The 24,314-nt window shown below is 38.1% G+C and overlaps 3 protein-coding genes across 7 annotated transcripts in view; 2 read left to right on the forward strand and 1 right to left on the reverse strand.

The window, feature by feature from the left end:
- Positions 1 to 903: 903 nt before the first annotated feature.
- On the reverse strand, positions 904 to 4,939 carry mrasa (muscle RAS oncogene homolog a). The gene is made up of 6 exons (XM_079464897.1): positions 4,895 to 4,939; positions 4,003 to 4,209; positions 3,386 to 3,539; positions 3,185 to 3,284; positions 2,686 to 2,765; positions 904 to 1,431 (listed from the first exon to the last, which is right to left on the reverse strand). The coding sequence occupies exons 2-6, from the start codon at positions 4,193 to 4,195 to the stop codon at positions 1,332 to 1,334; spliced, it is 627 nt and encodes a 208-aa protein (XP_079321023.1). The 5' UTR covers positions 4,196 to 4,209; positions 4,895 to 4,939; the 3' UTR covers positions 904 to 1,331.
- A 2,946-nt stretch (positions 4,940 to 7,885) lies between these two features.
- Positions 7,886 to 9,601, forward strand: tmem177 (transmembrane protein 177). Of its 4 annotated transcripts, none has more exons than XM_079464114.1 (2): positions 7,886 to 7,965; positions 8,236 to 9,601. In XM_079464114.1, exon 2 carries the CDS (start codon positions 8,246 to 8,248, stop codon positions 9,176 to 9,178), a length of 933 nt encoding a protein of 310 aa, XP_079320240.1. In that variant the 5' UTR covers positions 7,886 to 7,965; positions 8,236 to 8,245; the 3' UTR covers positions 9,179 to 9,601. The 4 variants fall into 4 exon arrangements, with proteins under 4 accessions (XP_079320240.1, XP_079320242.1, XP_079320241.1 ...); XM_079464116.1 differs by having other exon boundaries at positions 7,948 to 8,140; positions 8,236 to 9,510; XM_079464115.1 differs by having other exon boundaries at positions 7,950 to 8,122.
- A 984-nt stretch (positions 9,602 to 10,585) lies between these two features.
- Positions 10,586 to 24,314, forward strand: part of ptpn4a (protein tyrosine phosphatase non-receptor type 4a) — a 38,382-nt gene continuing 24,653 nt past the window's right edge. For both annotated transcript variants that reach the window (XM_079464783.1, XM_079464784.1), the window contains exons 1-3: positions 10,586 to 10,995; positions 19,226 to 19,380; positions 24,096 to 24,203. In XM_079464783.1, coding sequence (XP_079320909.1) covers positions 19,243 to 19,380; positions 24,096 to 24,203 — 246 coding nt within the window. In that variant the 5' untranslated portion in view covers positions 10,586 to 10,995; positions 19,226 to 19,242. The remainder of the gene's footprint in view (positions 10,996 to 19,225; positions 19,381 to 24,095; positions 24,204 to 24,314) is intronic.

The raw sequence follows: 24,314 nt of genomic DNA on the forward strand, positions 1-24,314 counted from the left end.
GTACTGTAAAACATGTGACGTGCAAAAAATAACAATGTGTCTTATCATCTTACATTGAGATGATTTCTTAATATACAAACAACTCTGGTTTTCACATTGTTCATTAATAATTGTTGGACCACAGAATCATAAGCTTGTTTGAGTCTTTATTTCTTCACTTGTGGCAAAGCAGAACATTATGTAAACAATAAATAATGCTCAACGGACCTGGTCCAGATGTATTATAACATGGGTTTGGACAGGGATCAAATCTGACCCATGTACTGAACTGAAATGATTGTGTACTTCTTTTACCAAACCAAACAAATGTGTAAGGGTTGCATGAATTAAATGATTGAATTGTATTTTGGTAAATTGCTTGAATGCATTTGTAATTCGGCCAAATTATTTCAAATAAAGGGGCATCAAGCTTTTTTCGTTGTAATGATATAAAAAATGTATTCCACATAGCTGTGTGTTGTCTCTTAGACCCTCTAAGAGACAACACACAGCTATGTGCAATAAAAAAATTGAAGAGAAAGGTGGGATTTCTCTTGACACCTATTTCAGTGATTTCTGTCACATGGGAGAAACAGCATTACAAATTGTGTCTAACAAAAGAAATCGCTAGAGACCCAAACATTAATGTGCCTTTAACAAAACCACAAAACACTGCTTACATTTGCAATCGCAGCAAACAGCAAAAGATCCCATGAGTAAATAACATGCCCTACTGGAAAAGTGCCAAATGACTTGCATTTGTGTGCTAGTGCAAATGGGACCTTCATTTGGTTCAGCACTGTTTGTGCTTAACACCACACAGCATTCTCAGGAAGTATCAAACACTCCCATGACACCAAAGTGTCCCCATCATAAACAAGCTCTATTACAGCTACACTCCTGCTACAATGTCCCCCTTAAACATGGCAATAAATATTCATTAGTAAGGCAAATTTGAGTTTTTCTTACGGCACCCCTGAACAACAACTTCCTACAATCCCTGCACATGCTGAAAAAGCTTTGCACAGCAATCATGCATCCTCTGTATGAATGTTGGGAAACTGTCAGGCACAGTTTTTAAAAGACTCCCGCAATGCTTAAACCCTTAAAACAAGCATCTGTAAGAGCTGAGTGATTCTATGACAAAAAAAAACATGGGCAAAACCACACATTATGTCCTATGTCCCCCAATGTGCTTCCCTGAGACAGGAAGAGATTGTTTGACTTCATGTTTGATGTATTTTGGTAGTCAAAGTATTTGGTCCTCGGATTAATGTAGATTTCCAGTCAGTCCTCTTGGCAGTTTATTGCACCAAATGCTAAACATTATTTTACTGTAACAGGAGAGGTAGTCACAATATCACACAGTGAAGTCTGTGGGAATTTATGGCTCTTTCTCCACGCCATTTCATATTTTTCTTCTTTTTCAGACTACTCTCTGGAATCTGTTGCCTAAAAATGTAAAAGCAAGAATGAGAATGTCAGTTCACTTTAATAGATGACTTCCAAATACATTTTCTACAATCAAATGTAACTGCACACATAAAATGGTAAGAAATTGTTCTGCAAAAACGTCTGGCCAGAAGTTAACTTTGGGTCTGTGTTTGTCGATCGGTCTGGCTTTTGTGGCTAATAATAAAACTATTTATAATTTATTTAATTTATACTATAATTTTTTTGTATAATAATTGTATTGAATGCTTTTGTAACTGGAGATGGTTCTTTAAAAAACCTTTGATTTAATGCTTCTTTGTGGAACCAAAAATGGTTCTTCTATGGTGGCTTCTATTCCCTTAAACTCTGGGCATTTTTGGGGATTTCCACCTGAATTTTGCACACCCAATTTTAAATACACAACATAAAGACATGGTGTCAATACACAATTTTGGTGTGATATTCCAGGAAACCCCTCCAAATTTGATAAAACACTGCTGAAAGTGATAAACATTATTGTATGTGTTGTCAGTCCTATGAAAAAGTCACGAAAATAAAGGCAATCTTTTTTCTAAAGTTCTAGAAAAAAATCTAATTTCATAGTAAACCTCTCAAAATTGTATGTAACACAGCTGAAAGTGCATGTAACAAGCGAAATTTGGTGTTGAGTTCAATGAGAATGCCTATACCCTGTAGTGCATTGCCATATCTCAGCATCTGATTCACCTATTTGAACAAATGAGGGTCTACATAGAGGTCCGAGTCTGAGCTTCCGTTTAATATGTATCTGGATAGAAAGAGGTTCAGATATTTTCCTGAATTTTTAACTATTCAAGGTATGACACGTTGCTGAGGCAGCTTTTACTTTATATATAACTTGAACATGTTATACATATTTGAGCGTTATGAAAGATTTTCATGATCATAAACGTACATGGTTTTAAAGGGGCTATGACATGGGGATAGGAGGAATTTCAGACTAAATAATTTATTTTATATAAGATAAATGCCAAAATGGTTCACTTTACCAGAAACTATATACTCTAAGCTTTCAAATTATACCACATATGAGTTCAATTTATAGAAATATATGCAAACATTAAAGAAATATCTTTGTGATGTCATATTGGAACTAGCATAAAAGCCAACTAGCTTTTAAACACATTTGATCATCTTTGTCCTACTTTCATAGTTCACTGTTCTTCTATATAAGTACAATACAGATCTTTGACAAATGTCACATTCAAAGTTGAGATGACAAGCTTTATTCACCTGATAACTCTGACCAATTCATGAAAAGCTCTTTCCACATTCATTGGGGGATCCTTGGCACTTGTTTCAATGTAGCTTATCTGAAGTAATACAAAACGCAAGATATTTAACCATATATTTCATAATTCTTCCCCACATTTTTGTTAGCAAAAATAAGAATGACAAAAAGCACCAAATATTCATCCATACATTTCTGTGCTGTATTCCAAAAATGATTATTGTCTGCTAATTTCCACAGTATGTAAATTCCTTTTTTTTGTCTTTCAGAGAAGAAATAATATCGCTAACAACATGAAGGCGAGTTATAAAGAAGGACCTGTATTGGATTTCGAGACAAAAAAGAGCAATATTTGCCTTTCTGACATGGGCTATGCTTCAATCTTCCTCAGGTTTGTTGGTTCTGTTTATAATGTATCATGTAAATAATGTTTGTGTAAAGCACCATAACAAAAATATATTTAATTAATTGTAGTAAATGTAGCAGTAAAGTAGTACTCACATTGTGTTTGGTGGCCATCTCAGAGCCCTGTTCATTTGTCACTTTCCTCAGATGTACCAGGTCAACTTTGTTAGCTACCAAAACCATTGGGAAAGACTCTCTGGTGAAGGCATGAAATAAAACAAAATATATACAGCCTTTGTGAAAGAATATTGTGACGTCAAGTTGGTGATGGTCTTGAATTGTATACAGAGTTCTGACCGGTCTTTCACTCGCAGGATAAGCTGGTGAAATCGGTCAACATGTTCAAAGCTGGCCTTGTCAGTAACAGAAAACACAATGAGGAAACCATCACCAGTTCTCATGTACTGCTCTCGCATGGCACTGAATTCCTCTTGACCTGCTGTGTCTAGAACTGCAAAAGGATTATTAGTGACAGGATAATGTTATAAAAATCTATATGAAACTATCTTCCTGGAAGGGCCACGCAAAGGTCACTCAAGGTCAACATCTGCCCCACCAGCAGAGCATTAGTCTAATGTCAACTAATGACCACAGATGACCATCTTAACCCAGCCTGAAAGCATTAAAGCCAGTTTCCGTCTAGTTGTTTTAGCAGGGATGACTGTGTGATAAATGATTTTTCACTAAATATCTCGAATGTTCTACTCAAATCGTACTTTTTTAATTAGGAAAAAAGTACAATAATCTTTTTATTTATTTTAGAGGAAAAGCACACAAAAAATAGGAATCATCAAAAAAAATTATTGCCCTGTATAAGCCTGACATACTATTACGTTTACAAATACACACAAATGCTTTACAGACACTTAAATTGTAAATGTAAAAAATTGCACAGATGTAATATCAGCTTTTACCATCCAAGATTGCCCACTGGCCATCAATTTCTGTGTGTTTCAAGTAGGAATCCTCAATGGTGGGATCATAGTCTGGCACAAAAATCTTCTGGAAAAACTGGATGGTAAGAGCACTCTTCCCCACACCTCCATCTCCTACAACCACCAATTTATATGTCGGGAGGTTGTCGCTAGGGACCGCACTGGTTGCCATGATAACAGCTATACCTATGAAGTGTGAGAAAAAGAGAGAGAGAAATAACGTTATCCCTGATCATAATTTAAGCCTTTGCGTTGGGTAGATGACAGCTGATGTGCACGCTCACATGTGGAATAATACAGCTAAAGGTGTTAATTTAAAAAGTTCGATGAGGTTTCTGTAGCTTGGGAACAGTTCTGCAGTCCAGTGAGAGCTAATTTAAGAAACAGGGATAACATTACTAAGGATATGGTCAAGACTCAGACTGTGTGGTTCTTCGAAAATTGCTGCTATTTTCTGCAAAGAACTAACTCTTCCATGCCTAGGTCTGTTTTATTTGTTTATTACAGTCACATAGAGTAACACTCACACGCATAAAGCTTCAGTAAAGTTTTGAAGTAAAATTAAGTTTCTGGTTCAATGTGAAGATAGCGGTTAGTGTAAAGTATGTTACGCTAATGTATTTCCCTACAATTACTAAAAACAAAACAAAATAAATTGTGGGAGCAAACCAGAGAAGACCGAATGAAGTCCATCTTATGCAAATCAAGGCGAATGACCACAAGAAAAGTTAAAGTTACAAGAATGACAGTGAAAAAATACAACAAATGACAAAAGAACCCAATGTCCTAATGTTACCAAGTACTGAATGTTACACATGTACTGAACAGTGTAACCAGTTTTCTCTTGACTTTGAAAAAAAAAATCTCTTACCTAAAAATATCCTTTTTCTACGACTTGTCTTGAGAGCAGCTAGGCTAAAATGGAAGCATTTACCCAGCTTGTTGTGAGCAGGGTGCGATGGGCTGCCTAGAAGGAAAAGTCTGTCAGTGGGTAACAGCCACCCCTTCCGGCGGCCCACAATGTGAGGAAGGAGTAAATTTCCTTCCAAATTCCACCAAGCCTGGAAATTTGAGTGAACTGTGAGACACCTCTGGACAGACACACCCCAGAGACTGACCATTTAACAGTTCCTGTATTTAAAGAAACAGGTCACTCAAAAATGAAAAATTTGGAATGGTTTACTCTTGTTGCTGCTGTTTCAACCCTTCGTTACTTTTTCTCTCTGAAGAATGTTAACGTGCACCTTTACCTATCATTAAAACCTTTAGTAACCAGCCTGAAATCGAAGAAAAAGGAAGAAAAATGTTCCCCTTTAAAGAAATGAGGATTACTCTTTTGTCTCTCCTGGCACAGTCTGTCAGTTTTTAACGTCAGAAGGACGTCAACATAAACAACATTGGGCTGACGTTGGGTTGTAAATAAAAATCTGATTGACATCAAAATCCAAGTGATAAATCAAGTGATGATAGAGATATTAATGATAAACACCTTGGGTGCTTCTCAATATGTCTCCTCGTTTCCTCGGTCCTCCATCCTATCACCCGGAAATCAATCGTGGTCAGCCATCTTTAAGGACATCCCAATTCTGTAATTGCATCGGGAGGAGGCGAGGATCGAGGAGGCTTTCTGAGGAGTCATGAGCGAGAACAGGTGTTTCCTTTAGAAGTGTATTAATCGACTAAACCTGACACGCGTTTAAATTGTTCTCCCCGTGCACATCGTCACATCTTCAGATCATATTCAAACATGCATAAATGTGATAATTACACTTTTATTTTTGTAAATGTAGACCTATTTCAGACAGTTTAGTTCAAATGTATATATTGTAGTTAATACATTAATATAGTTTATATTTATGTATAACATGTATTTCATATTTTACTTTATTGCAGTGCCAAAAGTATGTAGTCAACTTTATTTTTATATTTTAAATGTACAATGTGTAGAGTCCTTCATTAACTGTGGCGCTTTGAAATTATGCTAAATGGAGCATTCATAATTCATACTAAATAAAACATTCTCAGCTGTCAGATAACGTTCCCCCATGCTATGATATACAACATATAGCCTTCAAAGGATCCTCATCGATTCTGGTTCCAACCCAAAACCCCAGTGATACTGTGGTTAGTGCGATTGCTTTCAAGACAGCAGGTTGTTGGATCAAGGCCCAGATTGATCTTATTCAACACAGGGAACCTTATCCGACAGCAACATTCGTAGTAGTCCACCCCATGCTATGAGTGGCAAAATATAGCCTTCAAAGGATCCATGTTCAATTTGGTTTCAATCAAAAGGTCCAGTGGTCCTGTGGTTAATGCAGTTTTTTTAAAGACAGAAGGTTATTGGATTGAAACCCAGCTTTCTTTAATTTTAATTCCAAACATTGGAAGCTTACCTGACAGCAACATCCTTAGTTTTTAGGATACGTTCTCCTGCTTTGATGGAAAATTTAGTGATATCAGGCTTGAATTCTGAGAGCCTATTTCAGCAAAGGTGTCGTGCTAACACGTGTTAAATCAAACATGTCAAGTGCCCAAGTAAAGGAACAAGAACAACTGATCACCAAAATGGCTTGAGTTTGAAATGACTTCAAACCAAACAATGAAGCATCAACATAGAGTTAAATCTCTGTTAATTCTCAAAAAGAGCTTTTGTAGATGTATGACAGAAATAAAGTGAAAGTTGTGTATGTAGTGAAGAAGAAGATATCTTGACAGATTGATGTGTTCACCTTTTTACAGTTAGGGAAATGATCAAAATCCTTATAAACTCTTGGATTGGATGATTTGCTAAGTGTGCAAATAATGGACATTCCTGTATTTTGTGAAAGCAGATTCTGTCCATTCAAGATAAATGAACGAATTAAGACTGTAAAACAAATGAACAGATATAAGATATTCACAGCCTTTATGAAGTTACAATGTAACAATCTCCACATCGAAACTCCTGATACTATAAGACAGCGGCTTCGATGGGGTGGACATACTATATGTTAATGTGGCAGTGTTTATATTTCATTTATTTATTTCGCATGTTACAAACAAACCTGAAAATGTCTACATTTTATCAAATAGTCTACTTTGAATCATTAAAAGCATCACAAATCGCAAAACATTCAGCACACATGCAAATGGCTGTTCCCCTGTGATGAAATTTTCATCACCACTTTTAAAGGGGTCTAAATTCAAAGATTTAAAACAAATAATTCGCTCAACGAGTAATTAAAAACAAGGCTCAAAGGAAATCAGAAGCGATACGTGGCAGGTGGTTTTAATATTTGGTTTTGCTATCTGAACATTATATAATTATACGCTTTATTCAATTACACGTGACTCATTTACAGGCATAAAATAAATAGGTTTAGCCTTCTTTGTTAGCATGACACTCATAAAGTTTTTATATTAAAATTGTAAAAATGGAGATATGGACATTCAACTTATCGGTGTATCTGACGGTTCTCTTAAAATAAATGACGTGTTCCTCATCGGACAGAATAGCTTCACAGTGAGTCCCAAGGTTTCCAACAGGGGGCGCCTGCTGGCTCAAAAATCGGATCCCCAATGGGCAATCTTACATTTTGATATTGTATCGAGGCTTCGTATAACATGTATCCAAAATATAACGTGCCATGCCGCTGCCTGATAATTTAAATAAAATGTCTTATAGAAAGATCAGTTACAGACTGCGATCCTGACCGTCACCGAGAAAAGTAAGACGTTACTTTTTTACGCTTTAATTAAAAACACTCGACTTAATAATACAGGCATGACAATCCATTAAAATACGTGTGTTGAATCTGTAACTTCACTCTATAAAATTTCTATTGTGTCCACAAATCGTCGGTACTAACGTAAAACTGTCGTAATGTGCTCTTACAATACGTCACGTGTTACCATAAAAGTCTGCGTCCTGTCCTTGTGAGAATGAACACAGAGTAGGAAGTAAGCAATTTTGTTCTATGTAATGCACATGACCCCTTAGGTCATTTTAAGTCTTTTCATATATTTGTTTGGACAGTAGCACTCAATGCGAAAATGATTTTTGGTTGGAAAAATGTCTAGGCTATTAGTCTTGCGAGACGTTCAGTTTTGTAGAAAGGTGATTTATTTATACGCGGTAGGATACTGAGATTAGACAACACAGAATTAAATTAAATGTAAAAATGTATTTTTTTACCATTTGTCCTGACGATTTGTTTCTGTGCTCAACAGATCAGAAGAAATGGCTTCGCCTTTTTTAAGATTCTCGGCATTGATTCAGAAGTATAGGACGCCTCTGCTCCTTGTTGGATGTGGTGGCGTTTTCTCTGCCAACATTTTCTATCATCTTTTTCCAAATCATACATACAGAAAAGTGTACCAGGCTTGGCACAAAGGAGAACCAGCCCGCCTGCCTGAGAAGCTCAGTAATCTCTTTCAAGAGGTTCTGAAAGATTGTGCTGTCAACTATCCTGATAAGTTCCATGCTTTTGCTGCCTTTGGGTTTCATCCGGTAGGGGCAGGTGTTCCGTGGCCTCCCTCTGGAGCACAGATCGGTATTCCTGCCAACTTCAACAGCACCACTGATGATCCATCGGGCATCACCAACCGCACTATTCTTATCAATGGCAAGGAGGTGGAATGGGACAGCGAGTTGGGTACCACTCTCAAAAATTCTCTGGTGTTCTCTCCGGAAGCACAGAAGTTTGCTATAGCCCGAGAAGTAGTTCGGCTTGGGGTTGGGGGTCCGGTGATACACGCTGCAGTGGCCCCAGCATGTCTCGCAGGGGCTTGTGTGTATAGCGTAGCCCTCAAGCAAATCTTTGGTCTTCATGCTGGATCCATCATCCCTAGAGCTTGTGTTAATGTGGTTGGTCTTGGTTTGGGAGTCATCTCATATGTCTTGGCCTCTGATGCACTTAGTCAGGGGTTGGACTACAGCTCGGATCGCCGTGCAGCGTCCCTGTCTAGCAACTACGCGAAAGGTGGCGTAGAGTTTTATGACAAAATCTTGACACGGAACAGGACCCTTCGCACTCTGATGGGTCCTAAAGGGGAAGAGTTGTACGCCCCCAGTGGAAACTTGTTTCCCAGTAATCTTCTGAAACTCAGACACGCCCCTTATACATCTAGACGAGATGGGATTTTAAATCTTTTGAAAAAAGAGAAAATATAAACTGCAAAGTAGATAGCATGATAAGATAACACATGTGAGGAAAAGGTTTTAAGTGTCCACCATGTAAAATTGTACTGGGAACTCAGATATTTATCTAACTGGTACAGCTGCTGTGAACCTGAATAAATAATTTATAATCTTATTGTGTATCTATTTTACTGCATGTATGGTTTCAAACCGACCTGAGATTGATTACAAAAATTACTTCAAAACTTTGACAACACATGACAAATTATTTAACACACAAATAATTCACCATACATTTTTTTGTATAATGAGCAAGTGTAGTATTTAAATATATATTGCTTCTTTATGCATTTACTTAAAAAATCGTTTGCAAACAGAACTCAGGAACAATGCAAATAAATTGTTCTTCTCTGATGTCACTGTCAATATACTGTTATGTGGTCAGAAACTGTCATGTGATATCACAAGAAAAATTATTGGCCCGAATCAGTTTCATTGGTCCTAAGAGCATCTTTCAGTGCAACCCTAGCTGTTTATCTATCATACATTTGTGGTGAAAGACCATGAAACAATATTTAAAATACATAAAGTATTTTTATGGAAAGTCTTCTGGCGTGTGATAGGCAAAGAATTACTGCCAAGAAATTGTTTCAAAAGTCTTGCCGAGGCACATAGACTTTTAGATTTATTTTTGTAGATTTTTCTTGCATTGTTTTTTCTCCACATTCAAGTTAAAACTGTGGGTGATTATAAACAAAACTAAAATCATAAACACATATATCAGATACAAACCTTTTTTTATTTTAAGAATTCTTATTTGAATAGCTCAATCTGTTGTGAAACATCGCGAGCTATAGTAAGAATTAACAAGCTTCAGCCACAAGGTGCCACCAATGCCATATTCTGCAAAGATTTGGGCTCTACAGAAACTAAGATATTGAAAATATCAGCATTATTTACGTTCGAATGAAATAAACCCGTAAATAGCATTACTGTTTTCATCATCCGAAATGTATTCATAAATGCTGTTTTGTGCAATAATGCATTTGTATAAAAAATGCCTGTGCTTAATAGCAGATTAAAATGATAATGGTGCAGTTATGTCTGTGATCATCAAAATGATCATTAACATTCTATAAAGTATAAAATCATGTCTGTGTATATATTGTTGACTATGTATTTATATAAATATAAAAATACATATAATACAATAAGTATTTAAATATGGCCATTCACTTAATATCTTGGTGTATATTTAACTACCTGGCCATCACAATTTGACACCATCACTGCACCACAGTATCGCCACAGAAGTTCGTTCTAGGTTGTTACGGATAATCGAACATAATAGTTCTCCATTCCTACAGCTTTACTGTACAGCGAATGCCCCGCCTCTTCTGGTTGTGACTCCACCCCTGACCTCTGGTAGCGCTGTTGAGAGACGCCGCGCCATGTTACAATGTAACACTCAGCACTGCTGTTGCTTCAGCTACTGGTACAATGTAACAGAATCGTGAACGGAGAAGCAGCTGAGAAAGTCCCTGATCCCGATGAGTCGATCAAAGAAGTGGGAAATGCGTAATTACTTCCCCGAGAGATCTCTTCGATAGCCCTAGCGGTTCGCTCACTGGATTGTTACGTGTCGCCGCGTATTGGTCTTACAGAATTGGGTTTATGTGTGGATTATTTGAACCCGGAGGCCCCGTTGAGTTGAATGTGTGTGCTGGGCTGGAGTGGGTCGGTATGAGGTTGCTGCTGGTCTGAGCGGGGGTCTCCGCTCCTTTACCTTGGGTATCTTTCGAAATAGGATTCACCTATAAAACTGGACACCCCTGGGGCAGTTTATGACGGTAAGCTTCGCCGTGTCAGTTTGCTTTTGCTTTCTGGTGGTGAATTTCTATACTCTTGTACTATCCAATGTTAATTGTTCCAACAGTAAATAACTACAACGTTACGTAGTTGAAGACGTTACAGACAGCTTGAGCTTTGCTTCTGGAGGACAGCATTTTGCCCGTACACCAGTGTTTACGTGTGCGTTTTTGTTTATTTATCGAGTGTATTATTATGACTAATCGACCAAACACAGTTTCCGAGTTTATATTGGTCAACACGAACTGAAATATTCAGAGATTGGAAAGTCAAATACGTGTTTATGTGGTCATTGGGGTTTTATATCTGACATGGCAGTGACGTCATCACCTTTGCCAGGTACATGTCGGCGTGTGACGAGACACGTGACCCGATCGATTCGACGTCATAGGGATAGGTGATACACGAGGCGAAATAACCAGTTGTTCAGTATTCAGCCTTAACATTCTTTCACGTTCATGTAGGCACGAGTACAGTAATAGATGCCTTGGTAATGTGCTATTTTGGTCAAGAAAAGGACAATTTTAGGCTGAAACATCCAACAGATGCTGTGAGTAATACACACAGTATGCATATTATGAACCGTGCACAGTACAGTAGACTTAACACAGTCTCTACACGGAACATTTTGACAACTGTGCTACAAACGATCATATAAATGTGTGTGTGTTGATATGTTTTGGTTCTCTGGGAAATACGCTGGTTATCCCATTGGGTGGATTTTGTACAGGAACAGTGCTGCTCGTTTTAGGGTGTCAGCTGTTAGGGGAGCGAGGCCTGCAATGAGGGTCCTGGCATGCACTTCTGAGCACCTGAGCCAAGGCCATACAGAGCTGAATTTGGGGGGTTTGAAGAGGGGGTAACAGGAGGCAGGTGTCCAGACAGTTGGAAATGGCAACACCTGCCCGTCATCTCAATATAGGAAACCACATTGAACTGACCTAGCACATTGCTTTGAGAGTACCAACCTTCTGACTTACATTATGCGTAAAGTTTTCAGGGGATATTAGCGCCATGTCTTAATTTTTTAGATTTAGTTGTTTCGGAAAGTATCTTCTTTTCCACAGTTTAAAGTCAGAGACTTGGGAGTATAAGTAGTTAAAGTGTTGATTTATATGCCTTCTTTCGGAATGGCAAAACTTTGCATAAACATTCATCAATTTATAAAATGACAGCCAAAGTTACAGAATAATCCGCCGTCACATTACCAATATGTTGGTGTCCTCTGTCAGGTCTATCAAAGATGTCCCTAAAGCAATGAAAGTTATGCTATATTTGAGAAGGTATGAGTGGGATGACTGGCTTTGGTGTTGTGAATAGCGTGTGTTCTGTCAGCACTGTTGTGGAATAACTGCTCATGTGGCAGTCCAAAACATATCGCCAACCACATGTCACACGCGTTCCTGCAAAAAACACAGACGCAAAACACAGCTGTGTGTAGAAATCCATCTGTCACAGACTCGCTTCTTCAATCAAAGGTGTTTGACCAAAACTATGGTACATTTTAGCACTCACAAAGTGTCAATTGCGTGTGGGATGATCCATTGCATTTTCCTGACATACTTTCAAATCCACATCGTAGATTTAGTTAATTATAAAGGTTGGTGTAGCTTCCTTCTGTTGTCACCAAACACACACTCAGCCCTGAGAAAATCACTGAGAGCATCAGATTTTTGTGGTTAGTGTTCCAAAATTAAAGGGAAAAGCTTTCCGTTTATTCGATTTATATCACTCTGTGGACAGGAAGTAAAGTGTTTATCGTATGTTTTATATTTAATGCTTATTATAGTGGTGGGGATGAAAAATCACTGAATTTGCCTAAATATTATGTAGCATTGTCTGTATGTCTTTTAATATTACAACAGACCATTGCAATACACCACCAAAATACTGATATAAATGTAACCACTGTTTTTTACCTCCATACCTTTTTTTGTCAATATAAATAATGCAGGGCTGCAATGCACCACATAGATGAAATTCTGTGTTAAAGATTATGTATTATATTGCATTCTAGTGTGATTTAAAAGTCCCAACGGCATTTCGGTGTAGGATATGTTAAAAACTGTGTTTCAATGGCTTCTATTGCATGTCTGCATCTAAACTCAGACAGATAAAAATAAACGGCCTCCTTTTCCCCCTCATTTTAAATGCAAGTCTCGTGACAAGTCTCAAAGAGACAATGAGATCCTTTAAGTATTAATGACTGAAATTCTTGTCTAGGAAAGAGGAAGTCTTTTTTTATAATTCCGCTGCTGCATCGTTTTGCTCTTTTTGTTCCTCTCATTTAACAGTGTGTCTGGATGTCTTGTGCATGGATTTCCACGTAACTTTTACAATAAGCTCATGTCCGTTACTTTGAAGTTGAATCTTAATGTGTTTATGCACACAATTGTGATAACTTGTGCTACATTCATTTATAATTTACAGTGTTTGATGGATCTCTTTGTGCTTTTTGTACTGAGTGAGTTTTAGTGCATTGCTGGTCACACCTCTCTTGAATAAACTGCATAGTTTGAGGAATATTTGATGTTCTTAGCAGTTAGCATAAACAGAATGAGTAACGCGCCAAATGTAATGCTTAGGGTTTGAGGTCTGTTCAACTCCATAACCTTGGCTTGTAAGCAATAGAAACAGATGTATGCATTGTACAACAGTCGCCACCAATAAACTAAAATATCTGTATTTTAAGGGTTTGAATGATAGTATATGACATAGGAAAATCCTGTAAATAATGTTAGAGCACAACCCTTTAATTTAGCCATGGTTTTGTTTTCTGAGAAAACTCTTAACTTGGCACTTCAATATGTGCACTTATTAAGTAGGAAGTCGAATTAAGTGTTGTTTTATTGACCTGTTATATAAGATGTGAAGTTTTACAAGTTGCACAGCTTTGATTCTAACTTGAGTGACTTATTTTAATTACAGAGCTATGGTGGAAAATGATAGAAGTGCCACTTGGAGTTTTCACAGCTTGTAGTTCATTTGAATGTAGGCAGACAGATTACAGATGGAATCACTAGGTGTGCTGAAAATTTGCTTTACAACAGTATGACTGTACTCACACGTTGTGCCCTGATGTGGAGCAGTTATGGAGAACATCAATCACAATGATATAAACTTAGTAAAACTGCTGTTGTTATGAGGCATTTGTCATGTCCCTTTAATGCATCCTTTCATACAGTGTTTCTAATAACGCATTGAATGCATCAATTCATGTCTTTGGAGTGCTTTGTAAAATCAACACCTTAACTAAGAAGAGCTCTTATCAGTATGTAGACAGACAGGTAAACATGCTTTGATTCAAACAAACGCTCATCAGACCGACATACAGGAATATAATTGAGCTTGTGGTAATGTACAATAAAAATCCTGATACATGAAGTGCTTTCCCTTAAAATTTCCTACCGTCCAAGCTTTTTTTTTTTTTCGATTCCTCATCCACATTTAAACGGCTTTGAAGCATTGCGGTTGGAAAAACACTCTATTCCTTTTTTACTTCCTCCATTAGTTGCATTTGTGGTTTCTTTGCAAAATGTAGCCAAAGGCTGCGAAAATGTCAGAGATCGGCTGGGTTGTGCTCGTAAGATCTGGTTACACGCTTCTGTAGATGAAGTTTGAAAGCGTGTGTACTCACCTGAGTCAGGAGATACGCCCACCTCCGCCAGAAAACACACTCACTGTACATTACAGTGTTTATGTGGGCTGCTATCGGCTGCCCGCTGTAGAGGAAAGTTCTATGTTTGTTCTCCCGAACTGGGAATTTAACAAACTGCAAACAGGCTGACTTGCAACATGCAGTAGCCCTTATTAGTGTATGCGGGCTGTTCTAAGCTTTATTCATTGTCTGCATTTTTGCAGTTCTGTTCATGTGACTGCAGTAAAATTCTTCAATGTTGCAGATGTCTTCATAGTTTGGATTAAAGTAGAGATTCTTTGTAGTTGTTTGTTAAAGGATGTTCTGTATCTGTGTGTGTATCTGTAAATGTCTTCAGGTTATAGAGGTTTGCCACAATTTTTCCATTTTAATCTGATCATATTTAACTTTATTAAACAAAACAAAAACATATCAGGCACATTTAAAAAGTGTTACTACTCATTGTTACTACTATTAATACATTACATTTTGCATTAAGCTTTAAATTATAAAAGGCCCGTAAGAGAAAAAAACACGGATGAATCTGTCGTTAATCTCGTGTTTATATTCGATTTTTAGAATATATCTCAACAATGTCACAAACTTTTTCTAAATCCAGATTATTTTACCACTACCGTCTATTTGTATTTTACAGCTCCATTTGTTTCTATTTTATGTCTGTTATTTTCTCCAAAAAAATCTCCTAAAAAAACATATAGCAACCTCTGAGCAATTTAATTTTATTGTCTAGTTGCCAGTGTTTTAAAAAAGCGAAACAATAATTCAAAGCCAGCGATTTCACCTCAGGCTTTGATGGCTTCCCCCTTAAATAGCATGGTTTTTCCTGTGAAATTATTTTGTGATGTAATCTGGTTTGTCCATGTTTCATGAGTCACCCCTTACATCTATGATGCAGATGCCGGGGGCTAATGGACAGAGTAACACATGTCCGTCTCCTGAGTCATCTGTATCAAGATGAATGAGAGAAAATGTCTTTGGGGGTTTCCAACATGCAACAGATCCCTGCAAAGGGCTCGAGGCTCAAGTTAACTGTGTAGTTGCACACATCGCCTATTGATCCGGGTGTCCCTCGTCTGGGGACGTGTAATGAATACAGAGCATCTCGTCTGAGCTAACCTTCTTCTCAGCTCTAGTCTCCATTACTGAAGTGCTTTAAAACGCTTTTTACGGTCTCCGGCCCAAGGGAGGCATTCTTAGGTCTAATGAAGTGAAGTAGATTCGTTTACACGATATTGATTGCTGTTGTAGGCGTCTTTTTATTCAGGCGGATGTGCGACCCCGTGTAGGAGCAGAAATGTGCAAGGTTCACGTGACTAAATCTTAACTGTAAAACCTCCTCCTGTAAATTGTTCAAAATTGACGGAATTGTTCAGTTTTAATCAAAACTGTTTTTCTCTATTAATATGAGTCTGCAGGCTCCGACGTGACTCAGGGGAACCAAGAAGCTTATTGGTGTAACCTTTCTCCAGGCTGAACCTGAGAACACATAAAAATGTTCCTGTGTAAGCTGCTAATAGTTTCTGTGTATTTTTCCTTACTATTCACATAGTCCAAATAGAACATTAAGATAAATGTTAGGCTGAAGTAACCTTTTAATCACATGCATATTAAACCATTCGCTAGTCTATTTCCAAAAGTAAACATCAGCCCGTTGGTGCTTCAAAAAATGCTTGTTTGACCAGTCCGATATGTTGACAGGCTTAACCGAAGGTGGGAGTTTAGGGTGGGAGTGGGACTACCTGTTTTATAAACAGTGGATGACAGGATGAGTGTTTGAAAACCTGGTTTGCTATTGCATTTGATGAGTCCGGCATAAACATTTTACTCTCAGTTAATGAAATTGACGCCTTCAGCTTTAAGAATTCCAGAACAGAATAGAATTTTTGAAGACTATTCAAGAGCGCTTTGATTTGATTAGGCAATGCCCCCCACCTCCCTGAGGGCGTGGATATGTAGCTAATGTAGAAGCTATGCAGAAGACACCTGGGCTTTTTCGGTGGCTGCTGTGTTTGCTAACCTTTGCACTCAGTTTGTGTGCTTGGAATGCATTAAAGCTGATGTTTTTGGAATGGAGTCAATAGACCCAAGTAAACCTTTAAATGTGTTTCCCTTTTGCTTACAATTTAGGCGTAGAAACATCACACGTTACACAGCATCTGTCTTGCATTTGCAAAATTACTCTGTCGTTGGTGGAATTAACATTTGTTTTTTATTTTGTACTGCTGTGTGTCTTAGCCATGCTGAAGAAACCTATTTACATTCAGTAAATGAAGTAAAAAAGCAATGAATGTGTGTGAAAGACAGGACTTTTTTCAAAAGCAGAGGAAGGTGAGATGCCATTTTTACAAAACTAATGCTTAAACATAAGCTACCTAGCTACTATGTGTCATTTTTACTAGATTTTTATAGGAACAGCAAAGATCTGTTAAAAATCTGGGTCTACATTATCATCCCGGTGTGAACAAGCCTTAATAATCGCGTGTGTTTATCGAAGATGTTTAACGCCTCGTGAGTCGTGACTAAACAAAGGGCGCCAATGTGAGTGTGCATTCTGAAGCGCAAAACTCAAGGCGTAAAAGCGCCATTTAAAAAAAAAACGCCTCTCGCTTGTTTTTTTTGGGGGGGGGAATAGTTTGTCTTTATCATGGAGAGGATAATGCCATCATCCACCACTTTTATCTCATACGGACGCCTCAGCCGTCAGCAGAATTACTGCCACAGTCTGTGATCATGGATGCCTTCATGAGCGATGTGGCGAAAAACATTTATTTTCTTTTTCCCTCATGTTTATAATATGAATGAACCGTCTTGTTATATAAAAAATGTAGGTATGAATGTAGAGTAATGAATGAAACAAAAGAGGATTGCATCGCAGTCAGGGAGGTATAAGGCCGCCTACAGTAGGTGAGACAAAAGGTTTCATTTTCGCAACTTTTTTACGGACTGAATTTGCTGTGGAATATGTACCGAGCTGGTCGAGTCGGCTCCAGCCGGGTGGGGGTCCAGTTTTCAAATAATATTCGGGTCCGCGTTGTGTTCAGGTAGTAAATCTATGATTATTCTCGGTTCTGAATGGGTCCAGGTCCAACTTCAAAATTATTAGACGAGTCCGGGTTGGACTTGTGTAGCACATTCACGGGTCTCTTCGGGTCCACATATTGGGATCTCCCTGAACCCCATGACGTGGGTTCACAGCAACAGCTTCCAAATGCAAACACCATATGTAGAATCAACTCCAGACCTTTAACAAGCCCATACCTGTGAATAAAACAGCGTTTGATTCAACTGTTCAATTACCTTTGGTACCTTGAGAAAGGGGGAGCTTCATATTAAAGAGCTGTAATTCCTAAAGCCTTCAGATAATCTGGATGTGAACACACTCAAAATAAATCTGAGAGTCTGCACTTTAAGACAATATCCATTAAAAAACGGTAACTCGAATAACAAAAAAATGTCTTATGTCCAAATATTTATGGAGCTAACTGTGTTTCGGGGAGTGATTTTGCACGTTCACTCCGCTCAACGACAGTGAAAATCGTTTGGGTATGAAAAATGTAGAAATGCTGGTGATAAGCGTGTGCGATTTAAGTCCGGGTGTGTACCTCTTTACAGTGTTTCCCATTCTACAAATCCTTTGAGGTGGATTCTCCAGAAATTCATGTTAGGTACTTTTAAAGGTCAGAGATATTTCACTGTGACCTTTGTGTAGTTGTAGATCTATGAATGAGCATGAGGGGATTTCAGCAGTCTCTGTTGTGGGTCTGATGCTTCTTTGACATGAATGATCTGCTGACCTGGACTTAAAACACATCTTTACAGGCCTCACAGATCTCCCATGATGAGACAGCCTGGGAAATGTGGGGGATAATTAGGATTAATAAAATATACCTTAAGGTAAATTAAAATAGGATATGTGATGCTGTAATTATTGTGCAATGGGTAGTTCACATGGCACTCTTTGGCAGGTACATTTCTTCTGAAATTGTCTGAAAATTGTCTACACCAGGTTGGTTTTAATCTTTAGTTTTATTTGTTATAGCATTCTTTACTGTTAATAGAAGGAACACATTTTAACAACAAGGAACATGTCTTGATAAGGTTGTTGAAGTGTCAAGACACTAAATTCTATGTATTGTTTACCTGTACTGTGTGACCCGCTTGCTTTTGCCAGGATAGCTGATAGTGTCAGATGAACCCCTAAGGAAGGTTATATTTAGGCAAAATGTCGGCTGTATGTAAAATGTCAGCTTGTCTTGTGTGAGACAGATCCTCTCTTTGAGACCGCAATGGATTAGAGACACTTCGACAAACTGTCTGTTTCATTATAGCGTACTTTTGTGCTTGTTCAAGCTGTACAGTAACAATAACAGCAACACAAATAGTCAAGTAAAGCCTGTTTTTGGTGTTATGGGCACTTGATGCTGTTGACCGTGGCTCTCTATGCTTTCTGTTTGTAAAGGCTTTGTTCTTCAGTCTTATATAAATATGTCTATAGATGCATTTTATTTTCAACTGCATTTTAAAATGCTTGACAGTGATGCCTTGTGTTACAGACTCTGGTTGGACCGTAATGACCGCACGCTTCCGGTTGCCCGCAGGCAGATCCTACAATGTCCGGGCGACGGAGCTGGCACGCGACAGGCAGCGTACCGAAGTGGTCTGCAACGTTCTTCTTTTGGACAACACTGTCCAACCTTTTAAAGTTAATGTAAGTACCCCTTTTTAAGAAAAGCAAATAAGCAAATTGATGTGGTTTTAATGTCTAACCCCATGTCTGAGGATGTTTAGCAAACAGCACTAATAATAAATGTAGCATGTTTTACACTTCATGTACCTACATCTATAATGTAATATAAATCTATGAGTCCACAGAATGTGTCTTTGAAGTTTCAGCTGAAAATACACCACTGATCTTGTGTTATACTGTTCCCTACATCCCTACATTTTTGCCTGTGAGGAAATCTGGCTATTTTGATGGGTGTCTCTTTAAATGCAAATGAGCTGCTGGTCTCCGCCCCTTTCCTGCAGAAAGTGCAGGGCCGTGTGAGACTGCTTAAATGTGTCTGTGGGTCAGACACTGTTTGTACTTTGTATTAAGATGCGTTTTGGTCAATATTTCTATCAAATAGACGAAATAAGTGCACACCATTTACAAATGAACACGACCTGGGCAGATAAACATACAGAGAAAAGTGTTTTGTTTTCTGCTCTGACAGCCACGAGACACGCTGAACTCTGTAAGCGTGCGTTAGAAATCTGAAATGAAGAGAAAACATTCTGCTTGCTTAGTATGTTTTTCGTCATTAAACAAAACCAGTTTAAACGCTGACTTGTTGTTTTCTCTCGTTTACTTGTCTGTAGGCGTTTGTGGATGTTTAAACGCATTCGACCACAAGTGCTTTAGTCTACTTTCATGTCAGGCTTTCGACTGTCCTAGAAAAAGGCTAAAAGCTAAATATAACTAAAAACTCAGTTATGAGCAGCAGGCTGTGTAATATGACAGACTGTTTTATTTCAGTTTTCACTTAGATTATGACCATTTGACTAATAGTAGTGTCTGCCAGCAAACATAAACACAAATCGTGCTTCAGAACAGTTTGAGAATGTGCTTAAAAGTTTTGAGCATTGTATTATTACTATGAATTAGACTGCTATCTTGTACACTGCAATAAACACTTACTCAATCGAGTGCACTGTTTTGAAGAGACATGTCTTCAACAAATGTATAATTTAACCAATATTCTGTATCGCTTCTTATCACTGAATTAGATTTAATGAGATGCAGGTGGAAAAAAGAAAATCATGCACACATATCAGCCCAAAAATGCAGCATATCGGTCGACCTATGGGGAGACCGTAGAGTCCATTAGCAGTCAAAGGGTGGGCTCAAACAATGTGACCTCAAATTACTGAGAGAATGCCAACAGCTCATTCAAGAGGACAGTTGAGGTTTATTGGGGATTTAAAAAAAAATGAATGGGTGGATTTTTATCATTCTAGCGTGGATCTGTACATACACTACTGACACACAGATATGGTGAAACAACATTTAAAAGTGCATTTTCTGGATTAGGGGGGCTTTAAGAGCTGCCTCTCTAAGCAGGTCTAAAATGTAAATCCTATTTTCACTACTCATTGAATTCCTTGAAAGACTTTATTTAACTCGTTGAAGACTGTGCTTAAGAAACAGCTTTCCTGTAGCTCAGTGGTAAGAGCATTGCAAGGTTGTGGGTTCGATCCCAGGGGATTGCAGATACCTATGTAAAAATTTAGAGGATAATGCTATGTAAGTCGCTTTGGATAAAGCGTCTGCTAAATGTAAATGTAAAACACTAGACAAAATGTGCTCTCTGGCATAATCTTGTATGTATTTGCTCAAACAAGCACGAAAGAGAAGTTAATACTGGTGCGCTGTCTGACAGAGTCTGACGCAGCCTTTAGCCCGTGTGTACACCAGACGGGACAGCTGTCGCGTTGAGTTGAGCCGTCTTCCACAGCCAGAAGCTGCCGCTGGACGTCAATACAATCATTTCAAATCGTGCCGATATAGTTTAAATGCATTTATATGAATAAGAGCGTGGTTATATAATGTAACGCTAGACAATGATGACAGATTAGGTAGCCTCCAGCCGTTGCCAGGAGATAAATAAAAATAAATAATAAAAATCATTATCATTATCAGAATTTAATTTGATATCTTTATTTGATATTTGATAACTTTAGTACATTTTCATAACTTGCCTACATTTTAACTATGGTGAGCATTTCAATGAACTGTAATAAATAAATAAATAAATTAAAGAAAAATTAGGTATAAGATATAGAATTATAATGGGAAATTGTTACCAGAAAATATATTTTAAAAAGTGAGAAATATTTATCATTCCGTGAAATAGATTTTTGGTCATTACGGCCACCCTCTCTTTCTTATATACTTAGAATTATATAAGTCTACTTGATTGTCATTAATGTGAGTTTTGTGTGAAAGGGTCAAGATAATTTATAAAGTGCTTCTGTTCCACCTAGGGGTTAGAGTTATAGGTTGTACTTATGGAAGGGATGCATGCCGGACATTCCAGCAGGATGAAAAGTATCCCTTAGGGCTCAAGAGATTCATGTACATACTTGCACCTGCAATGTTGGTGTGCCAAGGCGCACCCCCACACACGCGACATCCACACCTCTTTTATATCCGTGCCTGATTGCGAAACCCATGTTTATTCATACAAGTTCTCGCTGTGAAAAATGCAAAAGGGTCCTTACAGAGAGCTACTACTTTGTCTTGACATGTAAAAAGGGATAGTGCCGGGTTGCACCTGGTTGTGGAAGGTTATAGAGTGTTTCAAAGGTTATAGTGGGTTGCTCAGGTCATAGTGGGTTGCTTGGGTTAGCGGATCATAGACTGCTGCTCAGGCTATAAAGGAACCTTTTTAACCTAGTCATTTTCATGATCTTACCTATTAGTTACATAACCTAATAGGATTTCCTGTGTATCAGGAAGTGTTTCTATATACGTATTAAAGTGAAATGAATCTATGACATTTCAGACATAGAGCCTTTTCTACCCACTCGAGTGTCCTCAAACAGCTGTTAATCTGTTAAATGAATCAGACCATTCTTTTACTGTTTGTCTGTCATGCTGCTCTTTGATTTGTGACCAACTTTTCCAAGAAAGCCAGTCCTCATGTAACAGCCCCATTGATCAAATTTACTCAATCGCTCTCTGGCCTCTTACATTTCTGCTACAAACCTCTGAGTGACCTAGATAGTCCAGCAGCACAGCGAGCCCTTGATGAGGATAGGGCGCATTTGAACAGAAGCAGACGGTTTAATGTGAGAAGAGAAGGAGGACCAGAGGCAGATAAGCTGGAGGAGTGAGGTGTTGAAAACAGGAAGGCTGTTATTTGTTACAGGGCTTGATGTTGTTGATATTACGGAGAATAATAATATGTCTTAGCTAGCCTGTTTACGTGAAGAGGTGCATGCTGTGTCTGAAATGCAGAGAAGTTTGTGAATATTAGAAATGGTTACTTCATTGTAACATCACTTACGTTCTTTACAATCTTTCTGATCAGAATTGTGATTGTGAGTTGAACGTGAATGTGGAGGACTGCTCCTCCCTTCAGCCTAAATTTAGTTTTTTGGTCAGTGCCACTCTTCCCTTGATATCAATTATGAAATCTTTGTTTTGTTTTGTAATGGATAGAGTGTGTTTGCTACCGGTTTTCATGTTTAGATGGCTGTCTTCAAAAACACAGAAAGTCTTTCCACAGACCTCCTTTGGACAAGCTACCGCATGTTTGCTTGCATTTCTGTCATGCCTGTGTTCAAACTTCTCTCTATTATCCTCCCTTCTCCTTTAAATTACAATTGATGATTTGCCATTACTGTAAATGAGACAAAAAAGCAATAAAGGAGAATTTACATTTATTATTGCTGAGTTCATGTGTGGCGTGAACTTCATGCTGAGGTCACGCTTTGCATCTCTGTGTCACATCAGACTGTTTCCTCTCACTCCTGGCTGGCCTGCCATTCATTTTTGCTGATGTGACCGTTGACATATTTTGTTTATTGTGTAACACTGTGTATGTGAGATGTTCTGCCTGTCTGTATTTATCAGGGGCCGTGTGTTCAGAATATGCTGTTTTAGATAATTTATAAGTGGAGAAAAAGGAAGTGAAAACGCTGCTTATGCATTAGCTCTTCTGTCAGGATCCTGTAACGGATACCACAGCCGATAAAACCAGCCTATAAACCTCTTGCCTGTTTTTAGCTGCCTTAGAGCCCTGGGCTTTACTGGATATATGTAGAAACTTCCTGTTTACTTTCTGTCTTGCTGAAATGCATCTGTCCAGATGGTAATCAGCGTTTGGTGCTACCAAATATCAACACTGTAGTTGCTCAGAGTTGGCTTTTTTGCTTACACATGCAACTTTTGAACTACAGTACACATTTGTATTATAGTTGTAACTTGTCATAATGAAATGGATTAGCCTACTTATGTCCGGATTAAAGTGTCTTTTTAATGAATACATGTACATTTTAATTACAGCATATAAACCTTCTCCAACTCCCATTACTGTAATTAAAAAAGTATTAAAGTGCATTAATCATCATAAATTCTGATTGTCTCTTATTCTCATGTTGTGTTGTAGTTTTTTCTTTTTACCAACTTTGATCAAAACATGCTGTAACATTTCAAATTTAAGGACAGTCTAAAGAGAATCTCATGTAAAAACAATGACTGTTACAAAAGAATTTAAACAGATGTGCAAGTGTCTAATTGCCATGGTTATAATAATTCATCTGATTGATTTTTCTTATAATTATGTTGTCAAAAATTAACTGTACTCATTTTTACTATTTACTTAACTTATTAAGATTATGTTTCTGTGTGTGTGTGTGTGTGTGTGTGCACAACAGAAGCATGATCAAGGACAAATCCTTCTGGACGCTGTCTATAAGCACCTGGAACTGACCGAGAGAGACTATTTTGGGTTACAGCTGGCCGATGATTCCTCCGACAGCCCGGTGAGTTCAAAGGTCAAGCTCAAAGATGAGCTACAGCAGAGATGGTCTTCCCTCTGTGATTCACGATGGTTTCACTCGTAGCACCTGAAACCGTATGAAGGGCATGAATGG

Source organism: Barbatula barbatula (assembly GCF_947034865.1).
Source record: "Barbatula barbatula genome assembly, chromosome: 9".
NCBI classification, from domain to species: domain Eukaryota; kingdom Metazoa; phylum Chordata; class Actinopteri; order Cypriniformes; family Nemacheilidae; genus Barbatula; species Barbatula barbatula.